The sequence below is a fragment of the Equus quagga genome, chromosome 4 (genome assembly GCF_021613505.1).
Source record: "Equus quagga isolate Etosha38 chromosome 4, UCLA_HA_Equagga_1.0, whole genome shotgun sequence".
Lineage (NCBI taxonomy): Eukaryota > Metazoa > Chordata > Mammalia > Perissodactyla > Equidae > Equus > Equus quagga.
Window position 1 is genome coordinate 95,907,932 of NC_060270.1, and position 21,299 is coordinate 95,929,230.

Here is a 21,299-nt window from a genome sequence, read left to right on the forward strand (position 1 = left end):
GCAAGTGAGACTAATTATGGGACTTAGGATGTTGATTGTCGTGTGCGTGGGGAGATAGGAGCATGAGATGGGGATGAGCATTTGGATTGAACGTAGGGCATTACTAGGGTCCTAGGCTTGTTTTGGATGTGAATTTGGTGTGTCTGTTACATTACGTAGATAGCTAAATGAATGAGTAAGAGCCATTGAATGGGATTTAAAAATTGGGAAGCCCCTGAATGGATTTAAAGACAGAGCAGAGACGATCACCATTGTGTGATGGAAAGATCACCAGGGATTCTGTGTAAAGAGTGGTTTGGAGAAAAGTCAGTCTCCTCAGAGAGGTGGGTAGGAAGCTTGGCAGTATTCCATGAATTCCGTGTAGGAAGTGATACCTACTCAGAGCAGAGTAGCGGCAGTGAGATGTGAGAGAAGCGGGTAAAGTGAAGAGGTATTTGAGATATGGCAGTAAGAGAGCTGGATGCTTGACTGGCTTGGGTGGATGTAGGAGAGGGAAGTGTCAAGGACAAGTCTCGGGTTTCTTGCAGAGCATTATTTGATCCAGCTTCTTGAGAGAGGGGAGGATGAGGGAGGAGACGATTTGAGGGTGGACATTGAGCTTGTTTTGGACATGTTGAGTTTGAGACATGTGTTAGACAACTGAATGGAATTATTTAGGAAAAGTTGGCTACATTATTAAACTCTAAATATCAAACTTAAAAACTATCACTTTTATGGACATTTTTTCTAAAATGGATTATATTCTTCTCTTCTTTATTACATGGAGTGTATGGAATATAACTGAATGTTTGTTACTGGTTCAGCATTGTCATTTTACACATCCATTCATGAATGATGGTGTAAGAAAAAAGATTGTTTCAGGGACTTTATGGGAGCACATAGACCAGTGTGAGATACATACCCATGAATACTTTTTCTTTTCCTATTTTCTGAAGGATTGCTTTCTGGTAACATTAGTATTTGCTAGGGGAGCATGTTAACTCTTTTATGCCACTCTGGGGCCACCTAGAACTAAAATGCACTGAAGGATATTTCTCACTCCTAACTGGGGTGGAATTTTAAGTGGTGCTATTCCCAAGATGGAAGAGTTAAAATAGATATGGAGGGAATAGGTATTTAAAAAGACCAATGCTGCTGCAGTGCACATACAAACACTTTGAGGAAATTTGAGGTTGTGTGGCAGGTTTGCATGAGCCCTGTGCAACAGTGGATCCTACTGCTGGCTCCCCGAGTAAGGGCCTACGTCCTCAGACAAGTTAATTAATCTCTCTGGGCCTCAACTGCCATCTGTGAAATGAAATGAATATGAGTTATGGTTTTAAAAATGATACTAGTCTCTCAATGAATGATCATATGTTTCTAGCTACTTTTTTCAATAAATCTATGGAAAGTTGTATTAGTGTCTAGCTTTTCGTTAGTCCATAGATAATGTGTAGTCTGATATAAGAAGTGGTGATATGGAAGTGACGTGACGGAAAGGGATCTGCTTAGAAACTCCAGAAGGCGCTGCTCAGCATCACAGAGGACAGAAGGGGTATAAAGTTATGCTATTCAAGAAGGGAAGAAACCTACTTTACTTGATCTTGAATCTTGAATGTATTACACATACTTAGGAAATGAAGTGAAATTTACTTTTAAAAAAAGAAAATATGTAAGAAGAAATTGCTGTTTATGTAAACAAAGATAAGTACATCAGCCAATAGTAACAACAACACTTATGAGCTATTAACTTCTAAATTATTTACAACTGTTAACTCAGTTATTTTTTACAAAAGACTGTAAAGTAGGTATTCTTCATTGTCTTTTACATGTGAGGAAACTGAGGCAGAGTAAGCATATGGGAAAAACACTTTTGTGTTTCTCCTTTACTCACAGACACAGTACCTCTAACACCACTGGTGTGGGGTGTTTTTTCCCACACCAAGCAATTCTTTGTGACATCAGCTGGGTATCCTACAATTCTGATATTATCTACCTGGAGTTGGCATTAGATCTCACAAGTTAAGGACTCAGTCCCGCAAGACTGCCCCCCCCCCCCACCCCCCGCCGCCTTCAGGCACCAATTGCAAATCCCAGGTTGTCACCTGTACTTTTGACCAACCAGCTATAAATTGGGGTTCCCATGATCCCCTTCTTGGGTTCAATAATTTTCTAGAATGTCTCCAGAACTTGGAGAAACACTTATTTACATTTTCCAGTTTATTATAAAGGATATAACATAGGATATGAATGAATAGCCATATTAAGAGATAGCTAAGGGGAGGTCCAGAAGAGTGTTTAGGGCAGGAGCTTCTGTCCCCAAGGAGTTAGGATGCACCAGTTTCTTGTCATGTAGATGTGTTCACCAACCCAAAGCTCTCTGAACCCCACACTTTTAGGATTTTTATGGAGGCTTCATCACATAGGCATGATTGATCATTAACTCAATCTCCAGCTCCTCTCCACTTCCTGGAGGGTGGGGTGGTGGGGCTGAAAGTCCAAGCTTCTAATCATGGATGAGTCTTTCTAGTACTATCCCCAATCCTGAAGCTATCCAGGAGCCCACCCTGAGTCACCTTGTTAGAACAAAGGACACTCCTATCACCTAGGAAATTCCAAGGAATTTAGGAACCAGAGTGAAAGACCAAATATTAGAACAAAAGATGCTTCTAGTGCTCTTGTCACTTAGGAAATGACAAACATTAGTGGATTTTTGTGCCAGGAACCAGAGGCAGAGACCAATACATATCTTCTATTATTTCACAGCAAGGTTAAGGGGATGTGCCAGAGTTTTACCATCAATAGAATAGGATTTGATTATTATACTGTAAGTTCAGTAAAGGACTCTGTCATCATAAATGCCAGTTTGCATTGGAATTCGAGTACCATGCTTTCATTTAGACACCAATATAGAGGACATATTCTGAAAACTTGAATTGAACATTTTGTCTTCACTCTCAGAGACACCCTAGACCCTGCCAGATCTCCCTGGATAGTAGGATAGATAAACTCTAGCCAGGAAAACATTTCCTGGGGACCCTTCGGTTTTTAGATCATTTATAAAAACAGTATCGCCTTTTGGCATTTTAAGGTTTTGCAAAGCTGCTCTTACCAACTTGTGTCCCTTAAGACCTCCTCACTGCTGCTATGAATTGGGGAAAATCAAGAAAATGAGTGGAATGGCTGGCTGGTGGTCTCAATTTGATACCTCCATATTTCCCTTGGTCCTGCCTGGAGACTAACTGGCTCCTTCTCATAAATCTGGTGACACAGGTAGCCTTGCTCTCCTGGGTTTTTGCTAGTGGGCTTTTATGTCAGCCCTTTCTTTTGTTTCTTTCTAAATGATCTTCTCATGACATTAACACCTAGCTATGTACCCATTTATTAAACAGTAAATGTTTGTTGAATTTGTTTGGTTAATCTTTGGTGCTTCAGGGAAGAGTTCCTATGTGCAGGTGTAAGGGGAAATGAAAACTGGTAAATTAAAGTGTTAAAACCAACACCAAATTTTCCTTGTTTTTAAAAAATATGACTTTACCTTTTGTGGAGAGGTAGGAGAGTGTGACTGATTAGAGTGTATTGTCAGTATTGGAATTGTCCTGTATAAGTTATGATGACCACTGGAACTTTTAGATGGTAATCTTTAGAGTGATATAAGAAGTGGGGTGTGTGTATATATATATATATACACACACAAACACACACACACAATCACCTTGGATTAAGGGCATATATTTTCCAGATAATTTTCAATCAAGTTTATAAATAGCATTCAAAAATTAATATACCTTACAAAATTTTGACCTTTGATATTTGCTTTGGCCTTTCGTACTTTTATTCACAATTCGCTCTGATTCCTTTTACAGTCTACACAGACATTTCAATGTCAGAAATAAAAATATATTGCAAAAATGAATGATTATTAGGTTTACTGTGCCAGGTGGTTTGTATACATTATTTCGATTAATCCCCAAAGTAGCATTAAGGGTAGGTACTATTACTATCCTCATTTACGTATAAGAACCTGAGATCTAAATGGGTTACTTAATTTCCCCAAGGTCACAAAATTGGTAAGAGGGAAGAAAGGGCTCAGAGCCTGGTTTATCAGACTTTTGAGCCCAGACTTTGAACCATAATGTTGTGCTGCGTCCCTGACTCAGGTGAGCCTGGACTCCTTTTAGGCACAGTAATCATAACATTTATATATTATTTATAAAATACTTAAACATATAGGGATATTTCTGGAGGACAAAGAAGAAGGTGGCCGCTGACATTGGGTAAAAATTGTCTTATTTAATAGAGCTTAGGAGAAAAGTACTCTGGCAGGCTCATCATCCATTATTTCAGACTTTAGCAATTTTGCATTATTGAGTCTCTGTAGCATACTAATAATTTAGATTGCAATTTTCCTCAGCAGTTTCCTTTGGGGCCAATCCTCCGAAGTCTTCAGAAAGAATAGTAAAAGTTATGAACAGTAGTGAAGCACCATTCTTTTTTCAAAGCTTAATAAGAATAATTGATGCAATTTTTCATCCATTTATTTAATAAAAACACTGGGCTAGGTATTCTGAAATATACAGAGTTTAATTGACTAGAACATTTGTCTTCAAGAATCACACAATCTAGTGGAGACATGATGTGTACATACGCAACTTGTATGTACATTACTGCATTACAAAATAGGAAGTGGTGGCTGCTATGAGAGATACCAAATAAACTACTGTGAGGGGCCTTGAAGTATATAAATTATGTGTAAATGTGAAAATTGAGAGGAAGTGGATATCAGGAGGAAATAAAGTAGAAGGAGACAGCTATTGCCTTTCCGAACATGAGGATATAAGAAATCAGTGATTGGGTTAATTGGAGCAGAATCAGACATAAAGGTGATCTCTAGATTTTAGGTTGAAAGTTAGGATAAAGACATATTTTAAAAATCTTTGAGTGCTGTGGAAATGAATTTTTAACTTTGTTCTCTAGGAAATGGGGAACCATTGAAGGTTTCTGGAAAAGGAAAGGTGTGTTGATCGTCAAATGAAGTTTAGAAGGAAAATGCAATGCTCATTATTACATAGGCAAGACAAAGGGACTGAGACATTTTTATCTTTATTTAAATAAAGACAGACTCTAAAGTTTTATCCATTAATTAAAACCAGTTGAATTAGATGGTAAAATAATGGAATATTAAGTCTTTTAATTCTTCACTTTGCAAATTATATTGGTAGGAACAAGAAAGTTTTCCATTTTATAAAATCGAGGTTAGATATTGTTTTAAAAAAGTACTCAAAATCTTTACTTATTTAGTATTAAACAAGCTGGGTCAATTCATTCAACAAACAATCGAGTGCTTGATTTGTGTCAGAGCTGAGGATAGAAAGATAAAGAAGATGTTCTTGTTTTCATGTTTAGAAAGGGAGAAAGAATTCAGAATTAGATGAACGAAATGTCAGCCTGTCAAATGCTGTACTATCAGGAGGAGACAGAATATATAAAATAAAGAGAAAAAAATTCAGTAAGACAATATCTGTCTTTTGAGGACAAGATCTCGTTTTCAATTCCATAAAGATTGGAGTTGATTCAGTAGAGAGCGGAGAACAAAACTATTTGCCGAATAGTTCAACAATAAGATGGGAATGGACAAATTTTGTCTCTACCCACTGGAAATCATTGTCACTAAAGGGCTATGCTGCAGCAGAGACAACTGGCTGTGACAGTTTTGTCCACTTCTATCCTCAGCACCTTAAACAGTGCCTGGTTCATAGTGGATACTCAGTTAATAATTGTTGAATGAATGAAGAATGAATACCTGATCAGCTTGGCACTTTTTGAGTGTTCTCATGATTATTGAGTATCCAGGATAGGTTGATAATTAAGAAATTTAAAATAACTCAAGTATCATGGCAAATTTTTGTTGTTGTTGTTGTTCACACACATAGTCCAAACTTCCTCATTTATCTTTTATTGGCTCATTTAATTTGATTTACAGTCCAAATTGGCAAATTTCTAGCCAAGGGACAGTCGTTTTTCCCTTCAGAATGTGTCTTGTGTTGCATTGTATATACGGTCTCTGTGATGCAGAGGCATATGAGATCACTACATGTCGACATGTAGTAGTGCTATCTGAGGAGAGCTCTAGAGGGAGCAGGCATATCATGTGGGATATGTGGAATGAATCAATACACAGAGGACACAGGGGGACATTCGTGAAAGTTAGATTGAGGAATCTTGAAAAAATTGTAGGTAGGTGATATATTTAATTTATGTATAAAAAGAAGATAGGGAGAATGAAGGTGATGGAAAATGAATATAAGAAAGTAATATTGGAAACTTTTAAAAGGGAAAAATCTGATCAAAAAGGAAAATTGCCAAGAACAAAGTGATGCAATTGTAGAACAGGACCATGGTTAGTCAATAAGTAAGGCTCTGTGTAAGCTTGGGAACAATTGAGGATATTGGCTTGCTAAGGAACATTATTTTTAAATAAATTTTATTGAGATATAATGTAATGTTGCATTTTAAGTGTACAGTTTGACGAGTTTTGACAAATGAATCCCAGGGTTCAACCTCACGATGACGATCCTCCCTAAAATTTTCCCTCACACCCCTATGCAGGCAATTCCTCCACTCTAGCCCAAGACAAGCACTAGTCTGTTTTGTGTGACTATTGGTTAATTTTTCCTATTCTAGAAAATCTGACAAGTGGAAATGTACATTCTGAACTCTTGTGTGTCTGGCCATTTTTGCTCAGCATGAGGATTTTGAGATTAATCCATGGTTTTGAGATTAATCCATGGTATTGAGTGTGTCAGTGGTTCTATTGCTAAGAAGTATTCTGTTGTATGTATATTATACAGTTTGTTTATCCTTTTACCTGTTGATGAACATTTGGGTTTTTTCCGTGGCTGTTTTGCATAAAGCTGCTACATTTGTACACGAGTCTTTGTGTGGACATATGTTTTCAGAACTCTTGGGTAAATATCAAGGAGTGGTAGTGCTGAGTCATATGCTAAGTGTATTTTAGTTTTGTAAGATACTGCCAGTCTGTTTTCTCAAGTTGCTATTCCCATCAGCAACACAGGAGAGATCTGGTGACTCCATATCCTGGCCAACACTTCATAGCCACTGTTTTTAATTTTAGCCATTTTAGTGAGCTTGTAATAATATCTCATTGTGATTTTAATTTGCATGTCTTAATAACTAGTCGTGTTGAACATCTTTTCATGTTTAACAGTCTTTTTTTATGAAGTCTTGGTCAAAATCTTGTCTGTTTTGTAATTGAATTGTTTAGACTTGCTTTTCAGATTTTTAAAAATGATAGGTTTCAAAGACCAGAGATTTTTAATTTTGATGACATTAATATATCATTTCTTTCTTTTATTGTTCTTTTGTGTCCTAAGAAATCTTTGTCTTTGCCAAGGCCAGGAAGATTTTTTCTCTGTATTATTTCTAGGAGATTTATGGTTTTACCTTTTAAGATTTGAGTTAATTTTTGTATATGGTGTGAGTAGAGTCAAGGTTACTTTTTTCCAAAATAAAAACCCAGCAATTCCAGAAACATTTGTTTCTTGAAGATAAGAAAGGAATGGATTTTAGAAATGAGAATGACGTTTTCATGTATTATTTCTCAGTATGCAACCCTTATTTTTTCTGTTGCTTATATGAATTATTTGGTTATAAATTTGAGTTTATGTTCTAGAATGCATTTCATGTTATATGTAATTGATGTAAAATGTGTTATATAACTTGAAAAGTATCCAAAAGTTACTAAACAAATCTTTAGATGTTTTGGCTTGAAGGTAAATGAAAAATGTAATATAATTTATGTTTTTTAAAAAGCAGTACTATTTACTTTTTCTGATAATAAAATTAGTAAATATTTATTGTGGAAAGATTTAAAATACATATAAAAATAAAGAAGAAAAATAATCTAGAATTCCACTCAGGAATTGGCATCATACTAAAATAAAATTTAATATTTTAATTTTTTCAATCAGTACAGCATGAGCATTTTGTCCTTCATGAGATATTCTTTCCAAACATAGTTTTAATGGTTATAAAATATTGTATCATATCTATATAGCATAATTTCCATTTTTAACTACTTTTCACTGATTTTCATGGGGATTGCTTCCAATTTGTTACTACCAAATAATGTTATAAACATTTTTAGGAAGTTATCTTTGAAAATGTTGCAGATTATATTATTAGGCTAGATTGTTGGTTATGAGATTTATTTTTTTAAAGGATACATATTTTTGAAAGACTCTTGATAGATATTTCTAATGACTTCCTGGAAAGTCTATTAATCTTCACATCTCATCATCAACATATGAGAATACTTATCTCAGCAGAATATTTATAGTTTAATTGAAAACACATTTGCTAGTTAGAGTACTTTCTGATCACAACTTCTTTTTCTTTTTTTTTTTTTTTACAGTATTGATGTTTTATTTTACTTACCTTTAAATTTTACCATTAAATATGGAGCTTAAGTATGTTCTGGCCTTATGTCGGATTTTTTTAAATGTAAAGATAAGTGGACACTTGGCTTAAAGCATATGATATATTAGACATTGTAGAATATATTAAGCTATTATAGAATCAGGTGGTAGTAAAATTCTGTTTCTTTTCTATGACACATTTAGTGGTACAAGTAAACTCCATAGGGACAGGAAGATAAATGTAAAACTTTTGCACTTGGGCTGGAATTGGAGGAGAAACCTGTTCAGGACTAAACTGAGAGGTTCTTATAATCACATTTAAATTTGTAATCACGTGAATTTTTTTCACATTTAATTATTTGACGCATGTGTATTTTATTTTAGTGTAACAATGAGGATGTATTTTTTTTGATAATTGCTCACTTGTAACATATGTATCTTTCCTCTCATTACTGATTTGTAATGTTAAAATTAGCATATAGAAAATCTTTGTGATGAAACACTTGACAGGCTGCAGACTGCTGTGGTCTGGAGACTGAGCTCATTATGGTTCTCATCTTGGCTTTGCTACTTTCAGCATGTCCCTCTGTATACTTGTCTTGAGCTATCAAATGAGAGGCTTGGTGGAGACCTACTTTCTTCCGTGTCTAAACATGATGTTTTTTTTTATGATACATGAATGGAAAGTATTGTGTTATCACCATATTGTGACTCTCACTATATTTCTTAATAGAATCAGGCTGTGAAATTGTGCCAGAATATTTATTTAAAAATTGTATCTGGCATTACTATAACCAGTATTCTTTTATCTTTTTTGTTTCATTCTTTTTGGAAGTATATTCACTTGAGTTTTCCTAGAGGCGTGTCATACTGATTCTGTTGGGTTGGTACAATGAGTGGGGATATGGGAGATAAAATAATCTAGTGGCAAGAACACTGGTGCTGTGGTTGGCAGATCTCGATTTTATCGTGGCTTTGGCCTTAACTAGAAGTCTGATCCAAACGTAACCTTGCTTCTTCCATCTTTTGAGGAATAAATAGATATATTAAAAAATGCTTTAGGAATCATAAACGACTCTACAAAAAGACATTAGTGTATTAAACCCTTAATTTCCCTAAAGTTAATAGTTCTGAAAACAAAACCTTACTGTTTTATGTAAAAACACTTAAAATATTGTTATTATTAAAAATCACCTAAATATAACACGATTCCCTCGTTGGAAATTTAATTCTTCTTTCACGGTACAGTAACAGATAATTTTTATTTTAAAAAATGTTTTCTCAATGTAGAGAAATAAAGGATATAAAAAACACCTACAATAAGCCAACCATGTATATATTATTATGTTTAAAATTTTGGTTATTTCTTTATATTTCTAATAGGGATCCTACTTTATTTTATTCTTGTATCCTGCTTTAGTCCTCTGAATTTATATTTTGGACATTTTCCTGCAACATTGAATATTCCTGAAACAGTTTTAGTGGCTGTACATTATTCTATCTAATATATCATAATTTGTTTAAACATTTTTCTATAGCTTTTAAAAGGGAAGATAATAAAATTAACAAACTTTCTTTATTAGTTCCTCACTCATGACCGTCCTCATTATTTTCTGACATGTAGTATGATTCTATTTCTTAGTTATCTCTCCTTCTTTAACATAATCTATGAGTTGTAATTTCGTTATTAATATACCTATTTTGGGCATCCTAATTCTATTTATTATTTATCATGTGAGATATGAACTGGATCTCAAAAAATAGATTCCAGGAGGTGAGAAATTGAGTAGATTGACACTCTTGCAGAATTAGGTTTGTGTGCATTATTATCAACATCTTCACCATCATTAGAGCTACTGTTTATTGTCCACTATGTGCCAAGCCCTAAGTCAAAGCACCGTGTGTTACGTCGTTTAGTCTTCAGACATCTGTATGGAGAAGTTAAGAGAGAATTATCTTGACAGAATTTTCTGTAGTCACCTTTTGAATAAACTCTTTTAAGTACAAACTACTTCAGTCAGTTTCTTTCTGCTATGACTTGATCAAAAAGGCTTTTATGAAGACCACTTGTAGCCTCCATCTTGCTAAATCCAATAGTTAATTCTCAATCTTTGTCTTACTTTCCTGTGAATAACATCTGAAACAGTTAATCATTCCTACCTCCTTGTAACACTTTTATTACTTAGAGGCTGTCACACTCTTCTGATCTTCTACCTCATCGACGACTCCTTCTCAATCTCCTTTGCAGGTTCCCTCTCTTCATCTCACCTCTTAAGGTTGAGGTAGCCCAGCAAACGGGATTGGATTTATCTAAATGGGGTTGTTCTTTATCTACACTCACTCCACAGTGATCTCATCCAGTCTGATATCGTTGCTTTATATGCAATCTTATAATTTTACAACTTCTAAATTTATATATCCATCTCACACCTTTCTCCTAAGCTCTAGACATTTACGACCCAGGCTTACTTGATATGTTCTTTTGGATTTTAAAGGACGTCTCAAACTTACTGTGTTCAAAACTGAATTGCTAATCTTCCACCAAAACTTTCCCTATCTGCAGTCTTTTCTATCTGTTTTTAGCAGCTCTGGCACTCCAGTTGCTTAAGCCAGAAATCTTAGTCATTCTTAACTTTCTCTTTCTCTCACATTCCATATTAGCAGATCTTATTTATTCTTCCTTCAAATATATTCAGAATTCAAACGCTTCTTACCAAATCACTGGTCTTCCTGTTTCTACCCTTGCTCATCTTTAATCTATTCTCAACAGATCAGCCAGAGTGATTCTTTTAAAACTTAAGTCATATCATGCCATTCCTCTTCTCAATAGTCTTCATTGGCTCTTCATCCCTCAGACTAAAAGCTAAAGTCTTTAAATGGCCTAACCAAGTTCTATACCATGTGTGCTGAAGTCACTGCCAATTTCGAATCCTGTTAATCTTCACGTGTTTATTCTACTCCATTCACAATGGCTTTTTTGCTGCTCTTGGACAATGCTGGGTGTCCTTCCACCTCAGGACCTTTGCACTTGCTGACTCTTCTGCCTGTAATATTCTTTCTGCAGTTTTCTTCGTGTCTGATTTTTTTTCTCTCTCTTCTTTCAGGCATTTCCTCACATGTAACTGACAAGAGTGTGGCGTCCAGGGCCATACTATTTGAAAATATAAATTGCTCCTTATCCCTGCACTCCTTATCTTCTTCTCTGCTTTGTTTTTTCCCATCCACTTTTTACCACCTGACATATTATATATTTTACTTATTTACACTATTTCTCCCTTTCTTCCTGACAGCAATAATATCCATTTAGTTTACTGCTATATCTCCTATGCCTAGAAGAGCCTGGCGCATCATATGTGTGAATGAGGGAAGAAATGCTGAGTGACTGCTTGCTTAATGCTATCATGATGGAAGGTTCTATAGAGCAAGAATTCAACTTTTGTTCCAAAAACAATTTACCACTAGAATCATTTCAAGACTAACTAGAAATCTACATGGAACATAAACAGTGAATAAACATGATCAATATTTAAAGAAAGCATGAAGTTTTCAAATATGGGTTTTCTAACAGCTGAAAGCAGTGATTTTTTTCTTTTATCACATAACTTCATAATATTAATAATAATGTGTGCATTATTATATATGCTAATATTTTTCATATTTCACACAAATTGGTAGAATATTTCATAACCATTGTAATGGCTGGAATAGTGTCTGAAAAAAATTCATGTCCATCTGGAACCTCGGAATGTGACCTTATTTGCAGATAGGATCTTTGCAGATATAATAGTGAATATGAGATCATACTGAATTAGGGTGAACCCTAAATGCAATGACTGGTGTCCTTATAAGGGGAGGAGTGGCAAAGAGAGACAAACAGGAACAAGACCATGTGAAAATGGTGGCAGAGATTGGAGTTAATGCTGCCACAAGCCAAGGAACACCTTCTAGAAGGTGGATGAGGGAAGGAAAGATTCATCCATAGAATCTGAAGGGAGCATGGCCCTGCTGACAATCGATTTTGGACTTCTATCCTCTAGAACTACGAGAAAATAAATTTCTGTTGTTTCTAAGTCACTAAGTGTGTGGTAATTTGTGATGGTAGCCCTAGGAAATGAATACAACCACTAATGGCTATTTTTAAAATGTTCCACAGTCATAAAAGTAAGGGGAGAGTGAACATATGACTTGTCCTAAATCACAAAGTAATTCAGTCACCATACTGAAGGTGATATTAAGAAGTCTTCATCCCTGGTTCAAGATACTGTCACAAATATGCTTCTCCATCTTTCTAACTTAAATATCAGGATAAAAATAAAATATTTTAGAGTTCTATGAAGATATGGACACATATTTCAGAAAATCACCTATGCTAGAAAAAAACTTAAATATTGAGAATATATAAACTTTTACCAGCTTATATAGGCAAGTGGCTGGAATGATTATTATATTTCATAATTTGAAATTCTGCTTCTCATGACAAAAGAGGCTACAAATGAATTGGAAGCTCTATTGTAATATGTACATGTAACTATAGTAGGTATGCAGATTAAAACTTACTAGTATGGATCACTCAGGGTCATCTGTGAAGTGGCCTCATTGATAGAATTTGTATTATGTAACATTTTAGAATTGGTACCTATATGACAAAGAGAAAATTAAAAGAATGATGTAAAGACAGTCGTTGAGTTTTAGAACTAGTAACAACCTTAGGAATATCTAGCCTAACTATATTTTCAAATTTTCTCAATGATATAGAATACATTTTTCAAATAAAATCTTATGTCAGTACAATTTTTCGATCAATCAAATATAGAACTTTTATGTGTAAAGGAGGGGTTAGTGGGGCATAGCCTTTCTTTTTTTTCCTAACAAGGAAATGGAGATCCAAGGAGAGCAATCAGTTATCAAAGTTAGACAAGTACTAAAGGCCAAGCCAACCTAGTGCCCTATTTAGAAATTACAGTGACCATGAAAGGGCCTGTACAATTTGCACCCTTGGTTTTGGCCTCATGAGTTTCATAATGTCTCTTCCTGAAATGAATCATTATCGTTACATGTGCTGTACCAAGTATCATTAAAAGTTACTGGTATTTACCAATATTTACCCCAAATCCATTAATACAGTATTTTTGATGTACTTTGGTGGGATATATTTTATAGCTCAATTACTAACAATTCATTGATGATTTCTGCAATCCCAAGCTTAAGATAATGCATTTCTCCTCTCAATTCACGTAATAACTTATCTAAACTTCTTCCATTATAGTCTCTTTATTTGTAGGCTATTTGTGTGTCAGTTTTTTTTGTTGTTGTTCTTATGGGGGCACTTTGTATTTCAGGACTTAAGATCCATCTGTGACTCGGGAAATCATCTACTGAGTGTCTTTCATACAGCAGGTACAGGACCAACATTTGGTAAATGAGTAAACTTTGATCTGGTTTGGATATCCTTTCCTACTTTTACTTTATAGTGGTTCTTTGAAGATTTTTAGGTTGTCTTTGCTATTCACATGCCTACCGGGTGGGACGAAATGAGCAGGACCATATAAAGATGACTTTGTCTTATCACTTGACTTAAAATGTCTGGTAGAGTCTGCTGATGACTCTCGTGAACACTGTGTGCCCTCAACAAATATTTGTTGAATGAACATTTGTAATAGGTCTGCATTTCAAAGTGGAAGAATAATTTGAGGTTACCAATGATTTATAGACTTGACTTTGGCTAGTTCCTGAAATTATCTTGACATTGTGCTTTTTTCTTTGAACTGTCTTGCCGCCTTGATCTTCTTCTCCTTCCAATCTATTCTCCACACGGATGGGACATAAATCTTCCTGAAACACTACTTTGATGCTGTTACTTGCCTGCTCAGTGTCCTTCAATAATTTCCAACTAATGGCAGCTCAAAGTCATAACTCCTTAGTCTGGCACTAGAGGCTGCCTAAAGTCTGACCATAACACAAAATTCTAGTCCTAGCTTTAAATGCTTTACTAAATATTTAGTGTATAGTGCTTAACACATGGACTTTAGTGTGAGAAAGATATGCATTTTGATCTTAAGTTCTTCATTTCCTAAAGATGTGACCTTGTACAATTCATTTGCCATTGTGAGCCTCAATTTCTTTTTCTTGAAAATAGAAATAATGACCACATCTACTTTCATTCCTTCCTTCAGTAAATATCTACTGAGTGCCTACTATGTGCTAGGCGCTTCTCTAGGCACTGGATAAATTGATAAACAAAACACACAAAATTATTTTGGAGCTTGCATGCTAGAGAGGAGGATAGACAATAACTAGAATAAATGAATAAACTATAGAGTAGGTTAGAAGGTACAAGTGCTATGAAAAAAATATGGATAAGGACTATTAAGTATTGGGAAGAGGTGGCAGTGAAGAGGAATGATGGGAATCATTCTTGGAACAACTGAAGTATTCTTCCTGCCTTGCTTTCCAGAAATCATAGAGCTACCAGGAGAATTCAGATTTTAGAGATAAAACTGATTCAAGCTTCCTATTACTTGTTTTGTCAGAAGGTCCTAGGGAATTGGAGTATGTGTAGGAAAAGAAGTTGGTTTTGACAGTTTAGTCTTCCTAGGTATTTATAATGTAAAATAGTCTAGATGAAGGAAAAGTGAATGTTTTTTTTCTTACGTGATGAGTGAGAAACTTTTGGAATTTTTGATTAGGGTGCTATATGGGTATCATTATTATAAAGAATAGAAAATATTTCATACCGTTTGCTGCTTTGCATATGACTGTCTTTGCTATTTTCTTTATATTTGTGTATATATACACAAATTAGAGAAAAAACGAAGAATTTGGGCAAAGTGTTTATTCTGAATCTTAATTCAAAGCAATATACAGCTTCATGACATTATTAGTTTTCCTCTGATTATAATCCTGCCATGGCATTCCTTGGCAATAGATTAAAACCCAAATTCTTAATATGCTTTCAATGCTGTGGATCATTGGTTCTTAATACTAGATGCACACATTGGGTTCACCTGGAGCGCTTGAAAACAAATGCTTGTGTTTGACTACCACTTCCCGTTCCTCTACTGATACAATTGGCCTCTGGTGGGGCCTAGGCGTTGGTGCTCTGTGAAATTCCTCAGATGATTTAATGTGCAGCCTGGCTGGAGAACCATTGATTTGAATGATCTAGCCCTTGTCTCTCTCTCCAACCTCATCTCCTTCGGTTCTCTCCATAACTTACCTTTCTCTGCACACATTCCCCAAGATGGCAAGTTACACTCCTATTAAGGCCTGTGCATTTTCTACTTTACTCAAAATGCTTTCCCCTAGATGCATTCATTTAGCATTTCAACAAATATTTATTGATCAACTCCTCTCTCTGCTGGGGATAAAACTGGAAAAAAAATTATTAATGTCTCCTACCCTGGCTCCCTCTTCCTTATCATTAAAAGATTCAATTTACATATCAGATCCTATGCACCTTCTCTGACATTTCAGTCTAAACTATTCTGCATCTCCTTTCTTTGTTTTAATTTCATCGGTCTTATTTTGTTATGTACTCTGGATTTGTCTTATCTATTTATGTGTTATTGTATCTCCCACCTTTAGAGCATATCTTCTATGAAGATGAAAATTTTATATTTCATCTAGCATTTCATCCTCAGTGCCTAGAAGAGTATTGGCTATTCTATAGTATTGGAACATGGTATCAGAACATAGTTGGTACTCAATAATTAATCAATCAATTGTATAATGTTATTAAATCTGGACTCTATAGTTCTTAAACTGAATCTTATTTACCATGAAGCTATTAAAGCATAAACTTTAAGGTCCTGTACAATCAGGAACTATTTTCAATTTTGTATTCTTTGTAAAGAGATCCTCCAAAATTGATAAGTTTCAAGTCTTATAAAACCTGGACAATCTTCTATACCTAAACTACATTTTCTTCCAAGCTAATCAGGTATTAATTTGTCAGAATAATATTTGTATTACTCTAATTAATCAAGTAAAATAATTCTGCTTTAAAGAACAGACTGTGTTATAATTATGTGAATTGAGTGAATAAAACATTTGGAACCCATAATAAATGTTTGAGATAATAGCTCATTTTGGAAAATAAGAGGAGCTCATTTTAGCTTTTATTGCAAAAACAGGTTTTTCTGTCAGTCTTCAGTGTTAGGCTATTTATAGCAAGTTACCTAGTAAATATATTTAATTCCATACTATTAAGTAATGAATTGCTGCAGAGCATTTGATGTTTGCATATTTTTAGAACATTTTTGGTAAAAAATGAATAACATGGAAATATATGAATTGGCAATCTTCAATGCTTGATTGAAAGTGATGTGAAATTAGACTTAAGAACATTTATTGATGTGAATGTACATTTAAAATAAATTAGAGCTTTAGTTAGAATAAAATATTGAAATAATTCCATCTAATGAAGTTTTTTTAAGGGCGTGAACCCTGCGTTCTGTAAGACTAGAGGGCATGGTAGCCTTAACGAAATTGATACGTCGTTTAAGTTCTTTTAAATATTGCTCTTTTCAATTTGAGGGAAGATTTTTCTTTGAGAAAGCCTTGAAAATAAGTATTTACTTGAAATAAAATCTCAAAGTGGTAAGCTGTTATTCAAGGCCCTCTGTAATTTGACTTAAATATTCCTTCCAGCGATTGCTTCTCCAGGCAGAGCGCTGCTGACTGTTCTTCAAAACCTGCATGATTCTTGCTGCCTTGTAGATTTGCTCATACTATTTTATATGTCTCGACTCACCTTACAACTCAAAGTGTGGCCCTTAAACCAGTAGCATTGGGATCACCTGGGAACATGTTAGAAAAATGCAGAATTTTAGGTCCCACCCAAACCAACTGAATTAAAATCTTTATATTAATGAGATTCCTGGAATATTCATATGTACATGAAAATTGTAGAAGTAAGGTCCAATTTTTGAAATTCTAACTTTTCTCCAAGATCACACTTATACCCCTACCTATTGAAGTCTTCTCTGAATCCTCTAGAGAAATATGATGTCTCAAACCTGGGAATTGTTGTAATTTTTGAAATATTGCCTTTGATTAACTGTTATTTGTGTGTCAGCTTCTTCCTTGAGGATACTATTCATGCCGAAATCATCCCCCAGCGAAATGGGGATTTCACAGATTTTCCAAAAATGTTCTGTCAGTAATTATATCCATGCTTCCCAGAACATTACAAATGGAGCACTGAATTTAATACAAAGTCAATTTCTCTGAGGTAAGAAGACAGATTATTGTCTATCAGCTTCCTAAGTTATTGTTGAATTGCTGGCATTCCTGATTCTCAGAGTCAGAAGCTTTCTGTCTTCTCCCTCCATGACTAAGAAAGTAATGGAGGAAAGGAATGCTGAAGAGACTCCTCCATTTTCATTTTGGCTGAGACCCTGTAGAGTTATGCTTGGATCATCATCTGTACTTGCAGTGAGCTAGCCTAGGCATGAATTCCTTTTTTGCCATCTTGCTTTGCCTGGCAAGTATGTTAACTTTCCAAGTCTTACTTTCTTTATCTGTTAAATAGGAATAATAACAATATAGTGATATACTACCTACTTCATAGAGTTGTTATTAGGATTAAATTTTGTTATATCCACAGAAAATCTTGCATAGTCCTTAGAATACACTGAACATTCTGAAATGACTATTATTATTGATATTATTTTGTTATTTTAAATCTAGGTTACTTCAGTGTAGCTATCCAAGGAAAGCTCATACAAAATTTCTTAAATAATTTAATTTATATTTACCTTCAGTAAATTACCCAAAGTCAATGGTTTTGAACTTTAAATATGGATATTTTCATGAATCTTGTCAGTAATTCAGCTAGCTAGACTTATTTAAATAATTTTCCAGGTTGCTGAGGGGCAAAGGATCAAAAATTAATGTAGCAATAAAGGCATCCTTGCTTTTGAACAGATCAATATCTGTAAGTGAATCAGAGGCACTTACAACTAAATATCCAGGAACGGATTAAAAATAGATTCGCTGTTGTTAGATGGAGTTAGGGATCTAAGATTATGATGTCTGTCAAAACTTAGTGACCTGAATACATATTCCTCTTCTACCATCCTCCCTTTCTGTAATGCTTGTCAATTTCAATAGGTATTAATTTGCCTGGATGCTTAAAAAGGTATTGAAGAGTTGAACTCTTTAATCAGTAATAGCTTTGAAAATACATGTGCAACTTGTAACCATTTTCTTGTAGAATCTTTATACATAACATCATATGTACAAATAAAATGTTTGTATGTATGATTCTAGACAGTCTTCAACCTTATTAAAGATATACTGAAGCTGGAAAAAAATAGAGAAGAGCAATTTCAGAATCTAAAATGAGGCTGATCTGCTTCCTGAAAAGAGACTAAAAAGATTCAAAGTTTTAAATTTGGTCAAAAGTCTATGAAAATCAAATGAAAGGTAGGTCATATTCTTCCCCAGATCCCAGATTATTACTTACTAATTCAACTGACAGAGACTCATGGAACTCTATTCTTTGCAAAACATTATGCCATGTGTGGGGATATGAGGGTGAACCAGAGAGTTCAGCCAATATGGAACATAAACTTGGAAAACATTATTGCATGTTGATTTGCAATTGTGATAAATACTTCTAATCCAATATGATATGACAGCTGTAAATGGATGACTTGTTCTTATCTCTGTCAAGGCCCTGGGGCAAGGAGGAACTGACAGATTTGAAGGTCTGAGAGAATGCTAATATTGCTGTAGGATGTAGACCAAGGAAGCTAATGGTGTGGTCAAATAATTCTAGGCTATATTAAGAGTTTTGCTTTTAATTTTAAAAGCAGTGGGACACCACTGAAGGATTTTAAACAGGGAAGCCCTGAAGTCATAACTAATTGCTATGTAAAAAAATAGATTAGAAAACCTGAAAAATGAATGGGAGAGAAGACCTGTTGGAAAGTTACTGCAGTAGCTCGGAAGAAGACATAGTGGTAGCTTGAACCAGTTTAGTGGTAGTTGAGATGGAGAACAGGAAGAATAGATAGATTTGAGAAAGAAAGCTTTAAGAAGAGTAATGGGTATAACTTAGAGACAGTTGGAAATTGTTTGGGAATGAATGAGAGGAATGTGGTCAAGATGAGTCCAGGTTTCCTTCTTGAGCTATTGTATGAGTGAGAGTGATCTTTGCTAAGAAAGTAAGTTTAGTCTTGGCTGTGTTGCACTTGAGGCACCTTTGAGAGATTCACGTAAGAGTGTTGAGTAGGCAGTTAGATACATGTTTCTGAAGCTTAGAGAACTAAGAGGCAAGTTTAAAATTTGAAAAGTATCATTTTAAGGCAAATGAAAGGAAATACTTCTGTACTCGTCATATAAACCTAGGAAACTTGTCATCTTACGTCTCTTGAAATGTGAGTGGGAAATAGAAGTAGGCTTCCAAAGGATTTAGATGCATGTAGTGGTTTGTAAGATTTCTTTCTCAGAGCTATAGGGCATCATGGAGGAGCCTCAAAGCACCTTGTGTATTGAGGAGGAGCTTGGGCATAGGAGGCCAAGCCCTCCACCTCTTTTTCAAAGAAAGGAGCTCTGCTTTTATCTCCTATGTAAGTTGCAATTTCAAATGATATTTTACTTTTAAAAGGATTTACTTTTTAAATTAAAAAATATCTACATGCATGGATGGAAATTATCTGATACATATTAAAGAATAGTGAGGAATCTCAGTTCACATGCCTAACATGAGGATGAAGTCATGAAGGGCAGCTACTCATACTTATCTCCCCAATTATCTCTTTAGAGACTAAATATTGGATTGGAAGGACTGTTCATTTGGTCTCATGCAAAATTATTTTCACCGTTGTGAGAGTTTTGGAACATAATTTTCAAAAACAATGAGGCAAAAGTTGCTCAGTTCATAGTTTCGTATTGCGAGTTTTGCCTTGTGACCTGAGGTCAGCAATTCACTGAACCAGATAATCTCCTTTCAGCTGCAGATTTTTTCTGGTTGTATGGAATACAGACTAGTGGTCCATATCCAGTATTCCTCTCCTTGAAATGAGATAGCCTGAGATATATTTTGTTTTGCTAGTTATTTTTTCTACAGTCTTATTATTAATTTACTGTATATAGATAGATTTTCTTTTTGGTGAGGAAGGTTGGCCCTGAGCTAACATCTGTTGCCAGTATTCCTCTTTTCACTTGAGAAATATTGTCTCTGAGCTAACATCTGTGCCAATCTTCCTCTGTTTTGTATGTGGGACGCTGCCACAGCATGGCTCGATGAGGGTGTGTAGGTCTCTGCCCAGGAGCCGAACCCTTGAACTGCCAAAGCACAGAGTGCTAACTTAACCACTACGCCACTGACTCGGCCCTAATTTACTCTATGTTTTATTATGCCTATTACTGTAATGTCATTTGCAGGATTAGTGAGTAGCCTTGCCCTTTTTCTTGCAATGAAGGACAAATAATAACCACACACAAAATGCCCCTCTACTGCAGGAACTGAAAAGTTATAATTTCAGTTTTCTGATGCTCCTTCAAACTGACACTCAACTCTAACAAATGTGTTCTGGGAGAAGTTAAAATTTTTTCTTTTATATTTTACTGCAATCCACAAGAACAAGCACAGTTTCAACATTGATCATTTTTAGGCCAGTGAAACGTTAGGAATCAAAGTGATGAGCTCAGAGGCAAGTTATACTGTGGAATTAAACTTTATGATTCATTTGCAAGGATGAAAACGTACTTGGCTCATCTTAGTAAGTAAATACTGCTAAATTTATTTAAATATTGATCTGTTTTCAGTGGAAAGATTAAATGAATTTCAGAATGTGGAAGTTATAAGTGTATGCAAAGCATTTTCTACTGTGATACAAATGCAGTGCAGTTTCACTTTACAAGTCTGTAAAT

General features: G+C 35.0%; 1 protein-coding gene across 3 annotated transcripts in view; it reads left to right on the forward strand.

Moving 5' to 3' along the window:
* The window catches only part of GALNT13 (polypeptide N-acetylgalactosaminyltransferase 13), a 465,368-nt gene that overhangs the window by 59,895 nt on the left and 384,174 nt on the right, over positions 1 to 21,299 (forward strand). Inside the window, exon 4 of one of the 3 annotated variants that reach the window (XM_046657833.1) lies at positions 13,757 to 13,814. The exons of the other annotated variants lie outside the window; for them this stretch is intronic. Within the exon in view, the coding sequence (XP_046513789.1) occupies positions 13,757 to 13,814 (58 nt within the window). The remainder of the gene's footprint in view (positions 1 to 13,756; positions 13,815 to 21,299) is intronic. 3 annotated transcript variants of the gene reach the window in all.